This window comes from Cryptomeria japonica, chromosome 9 (genome assembly GCF_030272615.1).
Source record: "Cryptomeria japonica chromosome 9, Sugi_1.0, whole genome shotgun sequence".
In the NCBI taxonomy this organism is placed as follows: Eukaryota; Viridiplantae; Streptophyta; class Pinopsida; order Cupressales; family Cupressaceae; genus Cryptomeria; species Cryptomeria japonica.
The window spans coordinates 258,808,928-258,828,431 of record NC_081413.1 but is presented as its reverse complement, the minus strand read 5'-3'; the positions used below and the strand labels follow the sequence as shown (position 1 = coordinate 258,828,431).

The window sequence follows — 19,504 nt, the reverse complement described above, 5'->3', positions numbered from 1 at the left end:
AGGTTTCGAGGTCACATCATAAAATATGAAGGACACCCAAAAAAGTGAGACTGAATCTTGTACACTAAATCATGTTTTATTAGTGCATCCATGTGAGACATCACATGATTTGTTACTTTTTATATCTAAGGAATACATTTCATTCAATTATGGATAAACATCGTCAATATTAACAACTTTAAAGTCACAACTATTGATATAATATTGTTAAAAATACTAGACATTAAATCAACAAATACTATAACAACAATTAGAATATGATCCAGTACACAATCCTTTTCCCAAATTTTAGAATTAAAGCATTGAGGCGATTGATTATTTTAATGTCCAAGAGTTTTGAGCAGGGAACTAACGTAATTTAGACGTTTGCACTTTCAACCGTGTGTTAATTGAGCATTTGGGTGGTGAAACTATACCTTTCACACAGATCACAGAACATTCATAGATTCTGTTACTCTTGTCCCCATTTGCATATGCAACCGATTTTCAGTATATCCATTCCAATTTTCTATGGCCCAAGTCAAATGCCAGTCAAATGATTTTTTTTCTTCATGTTCATGTGGGGTACATTGCAAAAATTAATAATATTTAGACAAAGCTAAAGCTTTACGTGAAGATACAAACAAATATGAGCTTTGTAAACTTCATTCGGGTGTATGAATTTTTAATGGCACAAAGGAAATTGGAGATTCTCGAAGCTGTTCGTCAGCAGATTGTTCCTCAACTCTGAATTCATGTTAACATCTGTACAGCTGGTTGGCACCTAGTTTGCCTAAACCTTAGGGTATTTCAGAGGGCTTATAAATTCTTTCGATTTGTCTTCGTATTAACAAATGTTTTTATAAGTAGGCAGATTTGGATGAAATCTTTTAATCTTATTTTTCGGAAGTGTTTGATATCAACGAGGTTACAAGTGATGGGCTGTTGCATGATTACATTTATCTGAAAGTTAACAACGAATGAGCTAGTGCATGGTGGTATTAGCAGTATCATAAGGAAAAGGCCTGTGTAAGAATCAGTTAGGGGCTATGGAAGGTTTTGCAGAAAAGAAAAAGAAGAATTTGATGATTATGCAAGAGACAGAACAAAACCCAAAGGCAGGTGGTGGTGTTGCAGTAGCCGTTAGCAAGGATAAGAACAGCAAGTATGCAGTGAAGTGGGCATTGGAAAAATCCGGGCTGAAGGTTGATAGATTGATTCTGATACATGTGAGGCCACCTGTTGATACTATCCCAACACCTAGTAAGATCTCATAAGCCCACCTGTGATTGATTAGATGTCTTTTGTTCTTATTTTCAGATATGAACACCCACAAAACAGATTCAGAGACCAGTTATGAACTATGAAGTAGAGATGTTTGAACGAATGATTTAATTTGGGATTTTATATGTTGTTATCGTTCTTATGTTCAATCTTGAACACCCACCCACAAATTGAGAGTTTTTGAGTACTCACAAAACCCCCTTTGTCGTTTTATCTGATATAATTCTTTTGTTCAGTGCAGAACATCCACAGCCACATTAGATTATTCTCATGATTGATCTTCAGCAGTCAGTCCTTACAAAAACCCTCTTGTGATTTTATCTGATAAAATTCTCATGTTCAGTGTTGAACATCCATGCCCACATTAGGATACTGAAAGAGTTTTATCTGATATTATTCTCACAACTAATCTTCAGCACCTATATTATGATGCTACTACAGTATCTTAAACAGATAGACATGCCTGTTCTGATTTATGAACATAGATGTTTGATTGAATGAATTAAATTACCATGAAAACAACAACTCCATACTTTTGAAAACCAACAAACCCACATCATGATCCTATCTAAATTACAGACCCCTGACGTGAACTACAGAACAGAAATATTTTAATGAATGATTTAAATTATTGTAAAAATAAAAACAGATTTTTTCATCCAAATCTTGTTTCATCAATCCATTGTTTGTCAATGTCAGTGACTCTTGAACACCCAAACACCTGCAGGACGTGGCTAAACTGGCTCCGAAAAGGGGTTATAAAACTCATAAAACTCGTGTTATTGACTTTTCCAAAAAAATTCGAAAAATCAAAGCTGCAGTTAAATCTGCTGATCATGATCAACGATCTGTAATTTTTGAAAAATTTCGTGTTATTGACTTTTCATGTTATTGAGTTTTGGAGCCAGTTTAGCTGCGGCCAACACCCGCATATGCCTGTTATGAATTATGAAACAAACATGTATGAATCAACTAGAAAACAATAGCACATTTCTCCTTTCTAAATCTTATTTTATCGAACACTTCCTTGTCAAAGCCAATGCATCCAGTATTTTGCGCAAGGGTTTAACGTATTTGGATGTTTCAACTGTCACAGATTTTGGGGATATTTATAGAATTATGAGTTGTCTAGTGGAGACTGTGATTTCCAGTCCATCAGAGGTTTCAAAAATTTCTCTATTATCTAGCCCACTATATCATGGCTTTTAGTGTTTTCAAGCGTGGGCAGGATGCCTAAAGGGCTTTAACTTGTGTCATCATCATCATCATAATGCTCTGTCATTCGAATAGACTGACTTGCTCTATGATTGGTTTCAAGTTTTCCGTTTCCAATGCTTAGGATCCAAGTCAATTTTTTTTTCTCATAGGAGGTGGTATATTTGTCTAATTTTTAGACCCCTTCATCTTTTTACATGGGTTGTATTAAAACAGGTTAGCCTTGTTTGATTCTCTGTACAGAAGGGTATGGACACTGGCTATGAGCAGAGAATAGGGGTGCACAATTAACTATTGTTTTAAGTTTTAACATGCCAAATGGAGTATTCAAAATATCCAGGGGGGTTTCAAGATTCCTTGATGCTGAGAACACATGCTATGTAGGTTTTTTTCATGGTTTTCTACTCGTACAAGGAATAAACACACAATGAAAATTTAAGGGGATAGGTTAGGGGACCTCCACGAGCATTTTTTTAATCATTGAGGTCACCTTGAGATGATTTCAACTATGTTCTTAATAAGTACATGTTTCAAATTCTCCTCAATCTTTAATTATTTGCAACTTAATAAATGCTCTATATCCATGTCTGGGCTCAAACTAAGTTCATAGAATTATTGTCGTTTAAATGTTTTCAAGGGGGCAAGAATTTATCCAGCTGTAGAAATCTCCTTTGACAGAAATTGAAAAGCTAGGTCTTAAGGTGTTATGTTTGTATTGTTGCTATTTGCTAACCAGTTTTAACTTTTTTCTGGTTTGCAGTAGGAAGCTTCATCCCAGTTTCACAGGTATGCAGTGATGCCGTGAATGTGTATATGCAAGAAATAAAATCAAAAACCAAGAGCCTGTTAAGACCTTTACAGCAGCTCTGCAAAAGCAAACAGGTAATTCTAAATTTTAATATCCTCTTGGAAGCTTTTGATTATCATATAGCAGATTTGCCAAAACAGATGAGGAAGTAATGCCAACTCATTGTCATTGGAATGCAGGTGCCAACAGAAATTGTTGTGTTAGAAGACGACAATATACCAAAAGCAATTGTGAAATATATCACGGATTCAAGTATCAGTAACCTTGTTATAGGATCATCATCTCGTAATGCAATTACAAGGTAATCAAGGAAATCAAATAATTTATTAGAAGTCATTAAAAAGCTTTTATTCTGATTGTTTCATGGATCAATTATTTTGACTTATTCTGTGAAAAGTATTCCTATACAAGTATGTAAGCTCTCTTCGTGTTCATTTCTTGAGTACATACATTGCAGTACAGTGCTAAACAATCTTATATGCTATCATGAACTTGCTGAAGAAGCCAACCATATCTCCTCCCATTGCATGGATCTGGCTATGAATTAAGATATGCCAAGAAAATGTTTATTCTGTTAGATATTGCTTTACTGCTTTTACTGAGAATAACTCAGTAATAATTTCCAATATGATAGTTTTACCCTGTGCAATATTGCAATTTCAAGGATTAATTATTTTTGACTTATTATCTGTTAAATATCCAAATATAAATATAATAGCTCTCTCCTATTCATTTTGATGAGTAGATATAAATATGCCCAAGAAGCCAACCGTATCTCCCACTTTATGGATTTGGCTGCAAATTAAGATATGCTGAGCAAATATTCTTCTGCCAGATATGGCTTTGCTACTTTTTCCGGGAATAACTCATCAATAAACTCCAATGAAATATGTACTACCCCATTTAATTTTCCTACCTTGGGAATTTGGATATTCAAGATTGTGTTTTTATTTTATAACTATATTTGGATATTCTTTTATGTCTATAATGCCCATCAGCAATTATTACAGTTGTACCTTCAACTACATTTACTTTGTTAAGATCATATAATACAGGATCTGTACTTTGTATTTCCACTGATCTTTTTCTAAGTTGCTAACAGTTGTTGTTGAGATATGTCTCCAGTTTTCTTGTATGCGTAGCAACTGCTAATCTAGATAGGGCATTTTAGAAGTATATGTTCCTCAATATACATTTATACTTTTCATGCAAAGATTGTATGTCGACCTTTCTAAAGGTTAGTTTAGAGTGTTAAATTTTTTTAGGTCTTCCAGTATATATTTTGTCAAATAGTGTTATTAAATTGTAATTCTATTGTCAACTAGGGTGGCAGTGCTAGTATTTTAATGTTTTTTCCATTATAGTAGTTCATTTTTGTTTTTGAAGATGATTTAGATTTCCAAAAGGGTTCTACAGAATGGGCTTTTAAGTTTTGAGCTATGCAATAATCTACATCATGCCTGAATACATCTCTTGTAGCCAAGAAGTTAGTTGCCAGATCTTCTTTTAAAGCTCTTTACTATCTCAGTTTAAGATCAGAAGCATCACCAAGGTCGCTTTTCATCTTTTTTGCCAGGCAAACATATAAATGCTGCTAACCTAATAGTACTTAAAAAAAATACCTGATCATCCATGCATATCTCTCATGGTTCCCTTCCAATTAAATGGCCCAAAAATTAGGCGTGCGTATTTGAATCACACTCAACACGACAATAACTATGCACCTCTACAGCTTGAAGGATGTCTTTGACTGGTTCCTTGTGGAATATTTAGAAATATCCCATTGGCTAGCATCAAACTTGTGGCCTAGCTTGCGCTGCTACACTATCATGATTTGTCATCAAGCCCAATATTTGAGATGTAAAGGCTGTTGATATTTTCCATATGGATTGGCATATATGTTAAGGAACCTGTTTGAATAAGTATGTGCAGTCTTTGCTTCCTGAATGGGAAGTTAATATAATTCTAATTAAAACTGGAATATCCTGGTATGATTTGTTTTGTAGGACATTCAGAGGTCAAAATAATGCAGCAAATGTTGCAAGAAAAGCCCCAAAGTTTTGTTCCGTATATGTTATATCGAAAGGCAAACTTGCTTCAGTGCACTCAAACACTTCTTCTGTACAAGATTGTGACAGTAATGATAATCCAAGGGGTCATTCCAGGGTCAATTCACAAGATACAATAGTATCAAGAGGTATGATATGGTGTGTATAGAAAATTAATTTCTTAAAAGTGCTAGACTGGTTCATAGAAATTAACTTTTTGGGCCCTGTGAGTTCATAGAATCTCAATTCCTTAAGCAGCTTCTGGCAGTATCCATATCTTATGCTAATGATACTCTAAATACATTCTATTTCACTGCATATTCTATGTGGAAGCAGTCAATGTGCTTACACATAAATATTTCAGAGAATGGTCTTTTGATAATCTTTTAAACTATCTTTGCTATAGAAATGGTTGAGGAGACATCTTCAGACTCCAGCGGATCTACTGCATTTCAATCTAAAGACCTACTTGTCCAGAGAGATCAAGCCCTTTCATGTGATAATCAGACTTTATACCAAAGTCTACAAAATTCAGCAAGCAATGTTCTAGTTGATGATGAACCAATCTCCATGTCACAGAGTATTGGCACCATCATGCACAACACCCCGACTGATTCTATAATACAAATAAAAGATGCCAATGAAGCAGTTACGTATTCTGAGAGCTCTATATCATCTTTCTCAAGAAGCTCAGGTGCCACTGGTGAAGAATTTCAATCTTCCAGCTCAGCTCATTCAGATGCAGAACTAGTGACGACATGTGGACACAAAAATGAGATGGAAACAAATCGTAAAACTGACAACCTCAGTTTTATGAATAGAGAGAGGGAACATGAAGTGCATGAAAATAAACTGGAGAAGCTTTTTGTGGAAAAAGAGAAAGACATAAAGGCCTCTCCAAATAGCCTGGTGAGAAATTAGCCTCCTGCACATCATTTATTAAAGATGTTTTTGGGATGTCATTCCTCTTTTGTGTTTTTCAAGTATTGAGCTTTGGTACAATCTCACAATGAAATGCAGATTAGAAAATATGTACAGCAGCTGAACTGGCAAACTTTTTCGTTCATGCAGCCAGATATTGAGACTCAACTAAAAAGGCTAAAAATTGAAATTAAAAGCACCCAGGAGATGTACAGGGAAAGTCTTACTCATCGTATAGATGAGAAGAAGAACGTAAGCATCTTATGCTATCCAACAATATTTTGAGAAATAAGTAATTTAATGTGATTGTTTGCTTCTGGAAGCATCATGTGGGAGTAAAAATATTTTGATTTTGAAACTCTGTAATTGTAAGTTGTATTTTTTTAATGTTGAAATGCTTGTTGCAGGCTGAAAGTCTGAATGCTCAGCTCATTGAAGAGTTAAGGGAAGTGGAAGAGGTAAATTCAAGAGAAGAATTGGCCATGGCAGTGGAAGCAGAATATATAGTACAACGTGAAGGTGACATGGAGGACACTGAAACAGAAAGGCATTCTACTGTAAAGGAGGTACAACAAAGGAAAGACGCAGAACTGAGAGCTATTAGAGATTCACATGGAAGAAAAAAAGCACAGGATGCCTTGCAATCAGCCGAAGAAAGATACAGAAAATATTCTATAGAAGAAATTGAAAAGGCAACTGATTCCTTTTCTGAATCACTTAAAATAGGTGAAGGAGGATATGGCCCAGTCTACAAGGGCAGCTTAGATCATACTGCTGTGGCTATCAAGGTTCTTAAAACAGATGCAGAACGAGGTCGACATGAGTTTCAACAAGAGGTATAGAATGAATTTTGATTAATTTGCAAGTGATTTCATTTACAGAACTAGTATCAGTCACATACCATAGAAATCGTAGAAGTATAAAAAGATATTAAAAATATCAGTCACATGATAGACATCATAAAAGTATAAAAAGATAGAAAAAATGTTAGTCACATACCGTAGACATCATATAAGCATAAAAGGATAGAAAAAACACAGACTGTGTGGTGATTCTTCTTGAATCCTTTTGACAGGTTGAGATTCTAAGTCGCATACATCACCCTCACATGGTGATGTTGCTTGGCACTTGCCCAGAGAGAGGTTGTCTAGTATATGAATATATGGCGAATGGTAGTTTGGATGATTGCTTGTTCCGAACAGGCACAAATGCTTCTCTTCCTTGGTTTGTGCGCTTCCGAATTGCTTCAGAAATAGCCTCGGCACTCAATTTTCTGCACACAACAAAGCCGGTGCCAATTGTTCACCGTGATCTAAAGCCTGCCAACATCTTGCTGGATCAAAACTTTGTGAGCAAAATTGGTGATGTTGGCCTGGCAAGGCTTGTTCCTCCCACAGTCTCTTCTGCTGTCACTGAGTACAAGAACACAATTCTCGGTGGTACCTTCTTTTACATCGATCCAGAGTACCAGCGAACAGGAATATTGCGTCCCAAGTCAGATGTGTATGCCCTAGGGATGATTCTCCTTCAGTTGCTGACAGCCAAGCCGGCAATGGCTCTCGCGGATAAGGTTGAAACTGCCATTAAAAATGGCTCCATGAGAGAAATTCTTGATAATTCTGCAGGGGATTGGCCTTTTGAGGAAGCAGTGGACTTAGCTAAGCTTGGCCTTAAGTGCACAGAGTTGCGATGCAGAGACAGACCTGATCTAGAGAAAGTTGTGCTCCCAGAACTAGTAAGATTTAGAGATGTTGCCAATGCATATGTACAGCGCAGCAAGATGCAAAGGGCCATTGCACCTCCCAGCTACTTTCTTTGCCCAATTCTGCAGGTTTTTTCTCTTTCTCTTGCAAAATCTTTTATTGGTTGGCTTTACAAAACACTTCCTGATGCACTGAATGTCCTTTAAACTCCAAGTCATAGTCATGAGACTCTATAAGTCTGTCATAAACCTCTTGAATCCAAGTGGTGAGTGATCTAAACAAATCGAAATAGATCAATCTTTTGAGACTTCCGAGTTTCAACGAAACTCTCTGAAGTACGGAAGGAAAAAATCTCATTTGGAGTAGTCAAATCTTCTGCCGAATTTTGGCCAAGTTAATTCATTTACCTGCCCCAGAAACTAACATAACTCCTGAAAACAAATCCAACAAATTTATAATTGTAACGCACAATTTCCAGCTGTTTCTAGGGGTTTCTGCAAATTTCCTAGGACGTACACTAGACATCAGCTATCTGGAAGATTATGATACATTTTCTACTAGTCTCGACCATTGCAATGCTGGTTCATCTTGATTCCAGTTTTCTATCTATTATTTACGAGTCTACCCAAAAGCTTCCACAATTTCCTGACTGGGCCCAGTTTTGCTTCCAACAATTCTTTTCCAAATACCTGTTTCCAGTTGTCAATGCAACAAAGCGAGAAATGTTTGGCTTAAAAAATAGGTCTGAAAGGTAAGCAAATCCGTCAAAGTGGCTGGGGACTTGCAACTAGTCTTATCCTTTTTTCCTAATGATAGAAATTCCCATCTCTTTTATTTTGGTGTTGGAAATAAGTCACACCCGGACCAACGATGGACTGGTCCAAGAGGGGCCAGTAGCTCAGTGGTAGAGCACTCCAGCAGCGTATGGAAGGTCCTAGGTTCGAGTCCTAGCTGGTCCATGTTTCAACATGGTATCAGAGCCAAGTCCAGGCAAGCACACGAGAGGTGTGGCTTAAGGGGGGTGTTGGTGTTGGAAATAAGCCACATCCGGACCGACGATGGACTGGTCCAAGAGGGGCCCAGTAGCTCAGTGGTAGAGCACTCCAGCAGCGTATGGAAGGTCCTAGGTTTGAGTCCTAGCTGGTCCATGTCTCAACATTTTATAGGATAGAAATGCAAATCCCTTTTAATTCATCTCAAATTTGGCGAAGAAAAGAATCCGAGTAGGTGGGCAACAAACTTACTTCAATTGAATGTTGGGTTGCAAAGGAACCCTCGAGGGAAGGATTCCAACTAATCAGTGAACAATGTCCAATTTACAACATTACAGATGTTTTAGTTGGACTGAAGGAGTCTTTCAAACCAGACAAAACACCCACGTAAGGTTCTAAGTCTACCAAGGCCTAAACCTGGGTAGCGTGGTGAGGCCCATTTTCAACCAATACCCACTGTCTCCGAGCTTTTGCAAACTTAAATTCTCTTTTCGAGTAAACAGATTGCATTGTATTTTCTGTTCAACTGCATTAATATTTTTCTCTGTGAAGTTTGAGTTAGTTTTCTTATGTTTGAAGGATATATGCAATGAATTCTCACTAGAAAATTTGTGTGGATTGAATTGGGTGCAGGAAGTGATGGAAGATCCTTACATTGCAGCAGATGGTGTTACATACGAGTACAAAGCTATCAAGGCATGGCTTGACAAGCACAAGTCACCTCCTATGGGAAACCCAAAGCTACCCCAGAAAAAACTTGTTCGGAACCAGTCACTTCGTTCTGCCATTCTTGAGTGGAGAATAAGGAACAATGTACACCCTTTGTCACAGCTCCAGCGTAAACTGTCACATCTTAAAAACCAAGGCCAAGCCTGAAATGTTGGTTACTCTACAAATATTTTTAAGCACACCTGTATACTAGGATTATTTATTGTATCTATTTGCAGAGATTTGGAAAAATAAGTCCATTAAATTTTGAAAAGGAACTCTGTAACTAGAATCCTCTCTGGTTTTGAGTTACTGTACATGAATGTGAAAATTGTGCATACCAAAAATACCAGGCAAAAAAGTAATGATTAACCTATGAAATTCATACTTTTCAGCCATACATGGTTCATTGCCTATTAGGCTGGTTAGGTGTTAGGGAAGAGGTCATCGGATCTTTAGGTAACCCAGGTTGTGGGTTCAATTTCTGATTTGCCTGCGGAGTGGATGAGGATTTTTTGCACATAGCTCAAGAGGTTTATGGGGAGGCTTTTCTTGTAAAGAGCTAAACTCAAGGTGTTAAAAAAAAGAAAGAAAGGGCATGATCAAGATGGTGGTGCAGGTTCCATGGCAAGGAATTGACCATGTAGGTCCCAAAATTCTAATTGTCCCACCTAAAATTTGTTTAAAATTTAATTTATATATATATATATATATTTTAAATTATAATTTGAAACGAAAGTCTTAATATTTATTACAGTGGAGAAAGAGTTCCATTTCATATTTGTAATGAAATGGGTGAAATTTATGTATTTATGCTATTTTCATTTATTTTGCATTTATTATAAGAGAATTTCATGACATGAATATATTGACAAATGACAAGATTTTGTGATGTTAGGCATTCATAATCTTAATCCATCTCTATGCACATATTTTCATGCATTTAACCCTTATTTTTGTTCTTACATATTTTTATGCATTCACCTTATCAACCCATCCATCACATTACTTCGTACACCTACCTCTATGTTGGTAGCCACCTAAAGCTGATTGTTGGCTTACTTTTGAACATTCTTGTAATTGTAGGGTGATCATGTGATTGCCAAATTGTTCTCTTTTGTTTGAAGTTAGAATTAGAAGTCTGACTAATTGAGCTAATTCATTTTCTTGACCGAGCTAACTAAACACATAGTTGATGCTATGTGCTAGTATTTCAAGACATCCAATACATTCATTTATAATAATCTAGTATATATGTACTCTATCTCGCTCTAAAGTATTGGAAGCAATTATTAGCAATACATTTTGATTTGGTGCACATAAAGGAGTAACAAATATGCATTCTAAGGCCTTTGCCCATTGTTTTCGAACTTTCTCACACATTTGTTGACTTAAGAGAATTTGTCTCCTCATGACATGATGCCCATTTGTCAAATGTATTTGTAAATACTACTTGCCTCACAAATATAAAAATGGTAGAGGACACAAACACGCTAGGTAAGTAGAAGAGTAGAACTACATAATGTGCAAGGATGGATTTAGATTCAAAGGATTGGTTCATGATTACAAACTTTAACCAAGCTTACAAACTTGCCCATGGATAGAGCACAAATCCATTATAGATTTTGAGACGATTGATTATGTGCATTCTTTAGGGCATGCATCTAACAAGGTCCTAATTCTTTAACAAATGTACTTCACTTTAAGCCAATGAGCTAATTACATTTATTCTCACATTACTTTACTAAATTGGTTACATTTATTAATTATCCTAATTTAACCCTCAGAAAAGTTTACTAATATTATAATGGAATAAATTTGTAAAGAAAAAAACTTATACTTAGTTTATAATTTGACTTGAGAATTGACATTTGATTAGCTTTTTGAGGGGTATGTTAGTGCTCAAAGTTATGGGGTTCCCAAATCCATAAAGCTAAGCTATTGCTAAGTGCTTAGAGTGCCAAGCACAAGACAAATAACTTAAAACTTATGATTAGGTAGGGACAACAATAAATCAATTAATAAGGATGTGTAATACCTTCTACCTTAGGGTATATTAGGCCAAGGGGTATTCCCTAAGATGTTATATTCAAGAAAATTAACGAGAGATGACATGAGAATGGACTTTGAGCTAACCAATACCCACTACATAAGAAAATCTATTTTAATTGTCACTAAACACCTATATGATGGTTTGTTGATGCAAGGACTTCTCACTTCCATTAAGTGGATATCTAACCATGTAAGGATCCCAAATATATTTCTTGATTAATCCCTAATAATATACACCTTTAAGCATGCTCTCATGCATGGATTGAAAGATAACAACAATGCATGCCTCACTTCAAATAGAGATTGCAAAAGATATTGAGATTATATGTGAGGCCACTCCTCATATTCACATTTTATTCTTATAAACTGGTTTACGTAAAACACTCCTAGATGTTTCTTATTGGATTCGATTGTGTGCGTCTTTTTGCATGAACGTTTCAGATCATACTCTTAGATGTGTTATTATGCCTTGTTATGACATTCTTTATGTGGACATTGTAAGTTACTTCACTTTTATAATACATTACAACCTAGGCATCTCATAGTTTAAGATGGGGCTTTGTCATTATGTTCTTTCCTTTTTGGGGCTTGGGTAACCAATGTTTCAAAAAAATCCATATTTTGGCTTAGTATGAGGGTTGCTAAAGTTTTCATATTGTAGAAGAGCTAAATGGGTATCTTTGTTTCAAATTTAGGGAAATTTGGAGTTAAAATGATCATGTTATGGTCGATTGGAGCTTTTGCTGTTTTAAGAACTACCATCAATATTGACACTTGTACTTGGAACCATCAAAGCCATTGATTGGTTCGCTCTGCCTTCTTTCCCTATGACTGTTGACTTCTTCCATGCCTTAGCCAATTTTTGGTGTCGGCTTGTCAAGAGTTCACTTGGTTCTTGGAACTATCAAAACAGTCAATGGTTCTTGTTCCTATTCCCTATGAAGGCATCGTTGGAGGTGATAAAAAGATGTTAAGTGAAGAAGTTGGGACTTTCTCTTAGTTTTTGAATAGTCACTAGCCTTCGATGAGGTTCCTAGAACTACACTTGGTGTCAATTTAGTTCTTAATGGGCTTGGAATTGTTGATAGAGCCAAAATAAGAAAGGTGTGCACAATTTCCAAGGTACATCTTGTAGAAGGGCTTAAAGAGTGCTCCTATTTTAATTTTCATAAATTTTTGGGCAAATTTGACTAATATGGTGAAATCAAAGATTTTGGTGGTTCCTAAAATGGTAGGAGCCTCCAATTAGTTCTTGGTTCCTAGAGAACTGCTAAGGAGGAAAGAAGATACAATGTAAGATTGTGTCAAAGCTTCACATGCTTCCCATTGGTTCCTAGAGAACCACTAAGGAAGAAAGAAGATACAATGTAAGATTGTGTCAAGCTTCAAATGGTTCCTAGAACCATGGGAAACTTTGATGAGTTCCCATTTCTAGTTGAGGTACCAATGAAACTAAAAGCAAAGCCTAGAGAATAAAACAAGGAAAATTGCAAGAAGGTACAAAACTTCTAATTGTTCATGAAATTGTAGGGACCTTGGATTGGTTCCTAGTTCCTCGTGAAACTTTTAACCTCGACTAAATTGAAGAACAAGAAAAAAGTGGTACGAAAAAATGGATAATTGATGAAATACAAAGGCCAAGGAAACTTCTAAGAATGTATTAAAGAGTTTTCAGTGTTTCTAGGAATCACCAGAGCCTTTGAATTGAATTCTAGTTCTACCTAGACCCTCGATCATCAACGAAGATATTTTTAAATCACCTACATCTTTTGAGGGTCAAAATTTCAACCTTTCATATTCCTTCTTATGTTATTGGTATGAGGTATGGTTTTGGCCCAACAATTGACATGTGATGGTGGATTGATCCAATGACTTGATAGAGGATTGCCTTGTCACTACTTATATTGTTTCCATTCTTCCAAGTTTTATTTTCACTTGATGGCAAACATTCTCCCCAATGCCCATGACTTGATGGAGGAATGCCTCATCAATGTTTCAAGCTTTTTCATGATCTTTTGTGTGATTCATATAAGTTTAAAGGCAGGATTGAGGCCCAATGTTTAATATGTAGGATGTTTTTGATAAAGAAAAAATATATTTCTCTCTTTTTTGTGGGGTAAAGTTGATGCAAGAGCATCCCTAGTTCTTGGCAATCTTGCATCAATCAAAAACATTTTCTTTTTAGTTTGTTTTCTATTTTGCAGTTTTAGCATTTTATTTGTATTTTCTTGCATTAACACATAAGATCTTGTGGATCTGGATTTTGCTTGTGGACATGATCATATTCCTTACCCTAAGTCCACAGGATGTTTGGATCTTTTTCCAGCAAGTTATCGATTCCATAGTTCGAGGAAATTTTCTGGCTTTGGACACCGAAACCACTTGGATCTATTTTGGCTTTGGCGAATCTTGCAGATCATTTATGTAGCTTTCGGAGCTTCAGTTCGTTGTTTCCAACGTTCCTTGGCGTGTGGCCGACCTTCCCTTTGTTCCACACTTCATCCTTTGGATTTTCTGGAGGATTCTCTTTGGCGGAGGCCGACTTGGTGGTTTTACATGTTTCATCTCGTTCATCAATATTTGATTCATCTTGGGATGACGCAAATCCCTCTTGATCATATAAATCAATGTAATTGAGCTTGTAGAAATTAGTTTCTCAGAACATAGAAGATCTATCTTGAGATTAAGAGGTTCGGAGTTGACCGACACGGTAATTGAACTTGTATGCATTCAGGCCTGTGAGCCGAATCTTGTAGCCCGCATGTTGCTTGCAGATTGTAATTAGTTTTCATGATATAAATCAATCAGTTTTGTATTGCCTCCATCATCTTATCTTGTTTCTGTTGTGTTTTACTCCTGTTGCACGGTCCAGATTGATCTCCTTGAGGTACCTTCTAACTGTGATTGCACCAAGTGGTATCAGAGCAAGATTTCATTCCAGAGGTTGCGTTGTCCTGAAGATTTTGTTGTAGGGTGGCAGATTGCGAATCCGGCCTGTAGCTGCAAAGGTCTTGTGTGAAGATGGTGCGAAGAGGAAATAGGAATGGTGGAGTGTGTGGGAATGCAAACCCTACTATGATGAAAATGTTGAGAGGAAGTGCAACCCAGTTAGAAGCTGTTGAAATAGCCTAGAGAAGAGGTCGATATGTTGAATATGTGAGTGAAGATGAAGAAGATGAAGTAGTTGAAGAACAAGTAGCAAATCCACCGGCAAATGATCCAGATGAAGAAAGGTTTATAAGAGCATTGTCGAGAGAGAATACCCGACCGTATTTTAGTCCACCGAATTATGATGGCAAGTTGGATTTAGATGAATTGTTGGATTGGATCACAAAAATGGAAAAGTATTTTGATTTTGAAGGCACCATGGAAGATAGGAAGGTGAGATATGCTTGCACTAAGTTGAAAGGTCATGCATCTCTTTGGAGGGAACATTTGTAGGTTGATAGGCAGAGAAGAGGTAAAGAGAAGATCAAATCATGGGAGTGGATGGTTACGAAGTTGAAATTGAAGTTTATGCCAGCTGATTATTAAGTGAATATGTTCCGGAAATTACAAAACTTGAATCAGAAGGAATCTAGTGTGAAGGAGTATATCGAAGCTATCTACAAGTGGAATATAAGATCCAAACATATTGACGATGAGATTGAACAAGTTGCTAGATATTTGAATGGGTTGCAGATGTTTATACAAGATGAACTCAATTTAATAAAGTTGCAGAGTGTTGAGGAAGCTTACCAATATGCCCTAAAAGAATAAGAGAAGCTAAACAAAAGACACGAGTAGAGACAAAGAGGTAGAGGTGGAATGTTTTTTGGGGGAAGATTTTGAGGAAGAGGAACCTGCACAGATCAGAACAAGGACAAGGAAGTAAGCAAAGAAGGTAGTTAGTACCGGAAGGATGATAGAAATTTCTATTGGAGAAGAGAACCTGATGGCTACCAGAATGAGGGTTATGGAAAAGATGATAGAAGACAAGATAAGAGAGTGTTTAGAGGAACTTGCTTTAAGTGCAGAGGAGAAAGACATCATGCTTTTGAATGTAAGAAGGAAGAGAACGCTGGAAGATCAACATTGGTAGAAGAAGAGCCTATTGGATCAGCTAACAAACCGGAAAATGGAGAATTGTTGATGATGAGGAGGGCCTTGTGTCATACCGGAGAGGATGAATAGCCCTTGTAGAGAAGGAATTTGTTCAAGACTATATGTAAGGTATTCGGTAAGTGTTGTAAAGTCATAATCGATAGTGGCAGTTCAAATAATCTTGTTTCAGAAGAAATGGTGAATAAACCGAATTTGGAAAGATTGAAACACCCTAAGCCTTATCAGATAGCATGGATTCAAGATGATCATAAGATACTGGTAAGTGAGTAATGTTTGGTAAAATTAAAAATTGGAAATTATCATGATGAAGTTTTGTGTGACATTATGCCTATGGATATTTGTCATATCTTGTTGGGAAGACCTTGACAGTATGATAGACAAGCAATACATGATGGGAGAAAGAACATATACACTATTGTTGCAAATGGGATGAAGCAAACCTTGTTACCCTTGGAGGAGTCCCTGAAAAGTGAAGTTTGTACGAATGCAAGAATTTGTTTGGTTGATGGAAGGAGATTCCTGGATGGAATGAGACATGAGAATGTGTGTTTTTCCTTAGTTCCTAAGAAGACTGAGAACCTGGAGCATGGAGAACAACCAGGGGAGATAAAGGAGTTGATGACAGAGTATGAAGACATCATTTCAAATAATGTGCTTGATGGATTACTGCCTATGAGGAGTATTAGTCATTGCATGGACGTGATTCCTGGGGTTAGTTTTCCTAATAAAGCAGCGCATCAGATGACACCGAAATAAAATGAAGAGTTGAATAGACAAGTGCATGAATTGTTGAAGAAAGGTTTGATCAAAGAAAGTTCGAGTCTTTGTGTAGTACCAGTAGTGTTAGCAACTAAGAAGAATGGAGAATGGAGGATGTGTATTGATTCCAGAGAAATAAAAAAGATCACAGTGAAGTACATGTTTCCTTTGCCTAGGATGGATGACATAATGGATTGTATGAGTGGAGACAAATACTACAAAAATATAGACTCGAAGAATGGATATCATCAGATCATAATCAGAGAAGGAGATGAGCGGAAGACAACATTCAAGACAAATGAAGGATTATATGAATGGTTGGTGATGCCTTTTGGGTTGACTAATGCATTGAGTACTTTCATGAGATTGATGAACAAGGTATTGAAGAAGTTCTGGGTAATTTTTTTATTGTGTATTTGGATGACATTCTGATTTTTCAGTAAGACAAAAGAGGAGCATTTGTTGCATTTAAGACAAGTTTTGTAGAGATTGAGAGAAGAGAAGTTGCTGCTAAATCTTAAGAAGTGTAGTTTCATGAAGGAAAAATTCGTATATTTGGGATTTGTAATATCCGCAGATGGATTGAAGATGGATCCCGAGAAGGTAAATCAATTGTTGAATGGCCTACACTGAAAAGCATTGGAGAGGTAAGATCATTTCATGGAGTGGCTAGTTTCTACTAGAAGTTTATCAGAAATTTCAGTTTAGTTTGTGGCCCTATGATTGAGACAATGAGAGGAGATGGGAAGGATTTCAAATTGACAACCGTAGAAAATAAGAGTTTTGAATTGTTGAAGCAGAAGGTAATCGAGCAGCCTGTGTTAGATTTATCAAATTTTAGCAAAGTATTTCAAGTGGACTATGATGCAAGTGGAAATGCAATTGGAGCAGTGTTAAGTTAGGAAGGAAGAGCAGTAGCTTATTTTAGTGAAAAGTTGAATGATGCAAGGAGATATTCAGTGTATGATCAGGAATTTAATGCTATAGTTCAATCCTCGAAGAAGTGGAGACATTACTTCTTGCCTAAGGATTTTTTTATGTATACTGGTCATCAAGCTTTGCAGTATTTGAACAGTCTAAGTAAGTTGAATCAGAGACATGTGAGATGGGTAGAGTTCTTGCAGAGTTACACCTTTGTGTTGAAGCATAGAAGTGGGAAGTCAAACAAAGTTGCTGATGTATTAAGTAGAAGGAGAAGTTTGATGAAAGAGATGCGAGTGACAGTGTTGGGATTTGAGGAGTTGAAGACCTTGTATGATGATGACCCGGATTTTGCAGAACCTTAGAAAGCATGTAGAGAACCGGTTATGATGGATAGAAGCAAGTGGTTGGAATATTTCATTTAGGATGAGATGTTATTCAAAGGAGTTCAATTGTGTATACCTAAGAGTTCTATGAGAGAAAATTCGATAAAGGAGAAGCATGTGGAGGATTGGCTGAACACTTTGGTATTGACAAAGCGGTGGCATTGGTGAGTGAACATTACTTTTGGCCTCAGATTTATAAAGATGTTAGGAAATTTGTGTAGAGATGTAGAGTTTATCAGATTGCAAAAGGTAGTATTCATAATGTTGGATTGTATAAGCCTTTGACAGTTCTAGAGAGACCTTGGGAGGACATAAGCATGGATTTCATACTTGAATTGCCTAAGACACAGAGAGGAAATGATTCTATATTTTTGGTAGTGGATAGATTCTTGAACATGACACATTTCATACCTTGTAAGAAGACATCAGATGCAGTGCATGTAGCTAACTTATTTTTCAAGGAGGTAGTGAGATTGCATGGATTACCTAAGAGCATAGTTTCAGACAGAGACACTAGAAGTTTATTGGTTATTTTTGGAGGAAAATTTGGAGGAAGATGAAGACAGATTTGAAATTTAGTTTTACCTTTCACCCATAGACTGATGGATAGACAAAGGTAATAAACAGGAGTTTGGAAAATTTGTTGATATATTTAGTTGGAGAGAAGACCGGAAGTTGGGATTCGATTCTTGCTCAAGCAGAGTTTGCCTATAATATTCAGTAAACAAGAGTATCAGAAGAACACCTTTTGAGATTGTTACCAGAGTACACCCTAGAGGTATATCAAAATTGAGAGATATCAGTAATGAAGACAAGGGGAGTGCAGAAGAAGAAGAACTTGCAGATTGTATGGATGCCTTACATGTTTAGGTGAAACGACAATTGGAGGATATGAACAACAAGTATAAGGAGAAAACAGATGAGAAGAGAAAACATAAGGAATTTGAAGTTTGCGATGAAGTGATGGTGTGTCTGAGAAAAGAAAGATTTCTAGTTGGAACCTATAACAAGTTGCAGATGAGAAATTTTGGACCTACCAAGATCTTGAGGATATTCAGTTCCAAAAATGCATATGAAGTAGAGTTACCAAATAGTTTGGATATTTCACCTATATTCAACATTGCAGATCTACATCAGTATCATGAACCAGAATTCAGTAATGAAAGTAATATAGACTTGGAGAAGTAGATGCTCTAGAAGGAACCAGATCATATTGAAGACATTTTGGATAGTAGGATTGGGCGTAGCACCCGAAACAACCAGTACAAAGAATATCTTGTGAAATGGAAGGACAAACCAGTTGAAGATTCATCTTGGATTTCTTAGGCAGAGGTAGACCACCTTGGTTTCCCTCTAACCCCATCAAAGTGAGAGAATCACTTTTTCATCAACCCTGGATGTCTGATGTAGGAGCATCCCTGATTCGTGGCAATCTTGCATCAACTAAAAACATTTTCTTTTCAGTTTGTTTTCCGTTTTGCAGTTTCAACATTTCTTTCTGCATTTTCTTGCATTAGCACACTGGATCTTGCAAAGCTGGATTTTTCTTGTGGACATAATCATCTTCCTTACCCTAAGTCTAGAAGACGTTTGGATCTTTTTCCAGCAAGTTATCGATTCTGGA

General features: G+C 36.6%; 1 protein-coding gene across 2 annotated transcripts; it reads left to right on the top strand.

Annotated features, from left to right (window-relative positions):
• The first annotated feature begins 347 nt into the window (after positions 1–347).
• On the top strand, positions 348–10,425 carry LOC131034476 (U-box domain-containing protein 35). 2 transcript variants are annotated; one of them, XM_057965981.1, is made up of 9 exons: positions 348–1,242; positions 3,239–3,360; positions 3,466–3,587; positions 5,293–5,483; positions 5,741–6,243; positions 6,406–6,507; positions 6,663–7,091; positions 7,331–8,086; positions 9,584–10,425. In XM_057965981.1, exons 1-9 carry the CDS (start codon positions 1,029–1,031, stop codon positions 9,824–9,826), a joined length of 2,682 nt encoding a protein of 893 aa, XP_057821964.1. In that variant the 5' UTR covers positions 348–1,028; the 3' UTR covers positions 9,827–10,425. The 2 variants fall into 2 exon arrangements, with proteins under 2 accessions (XP_057821964.1, XP_057821963.1); XM_057965980.2 differs by having other exon boundaries at positions 6,355–6,507.
• Positions 10,426–19,504: the final 9,079 nt, after the last annotated feature.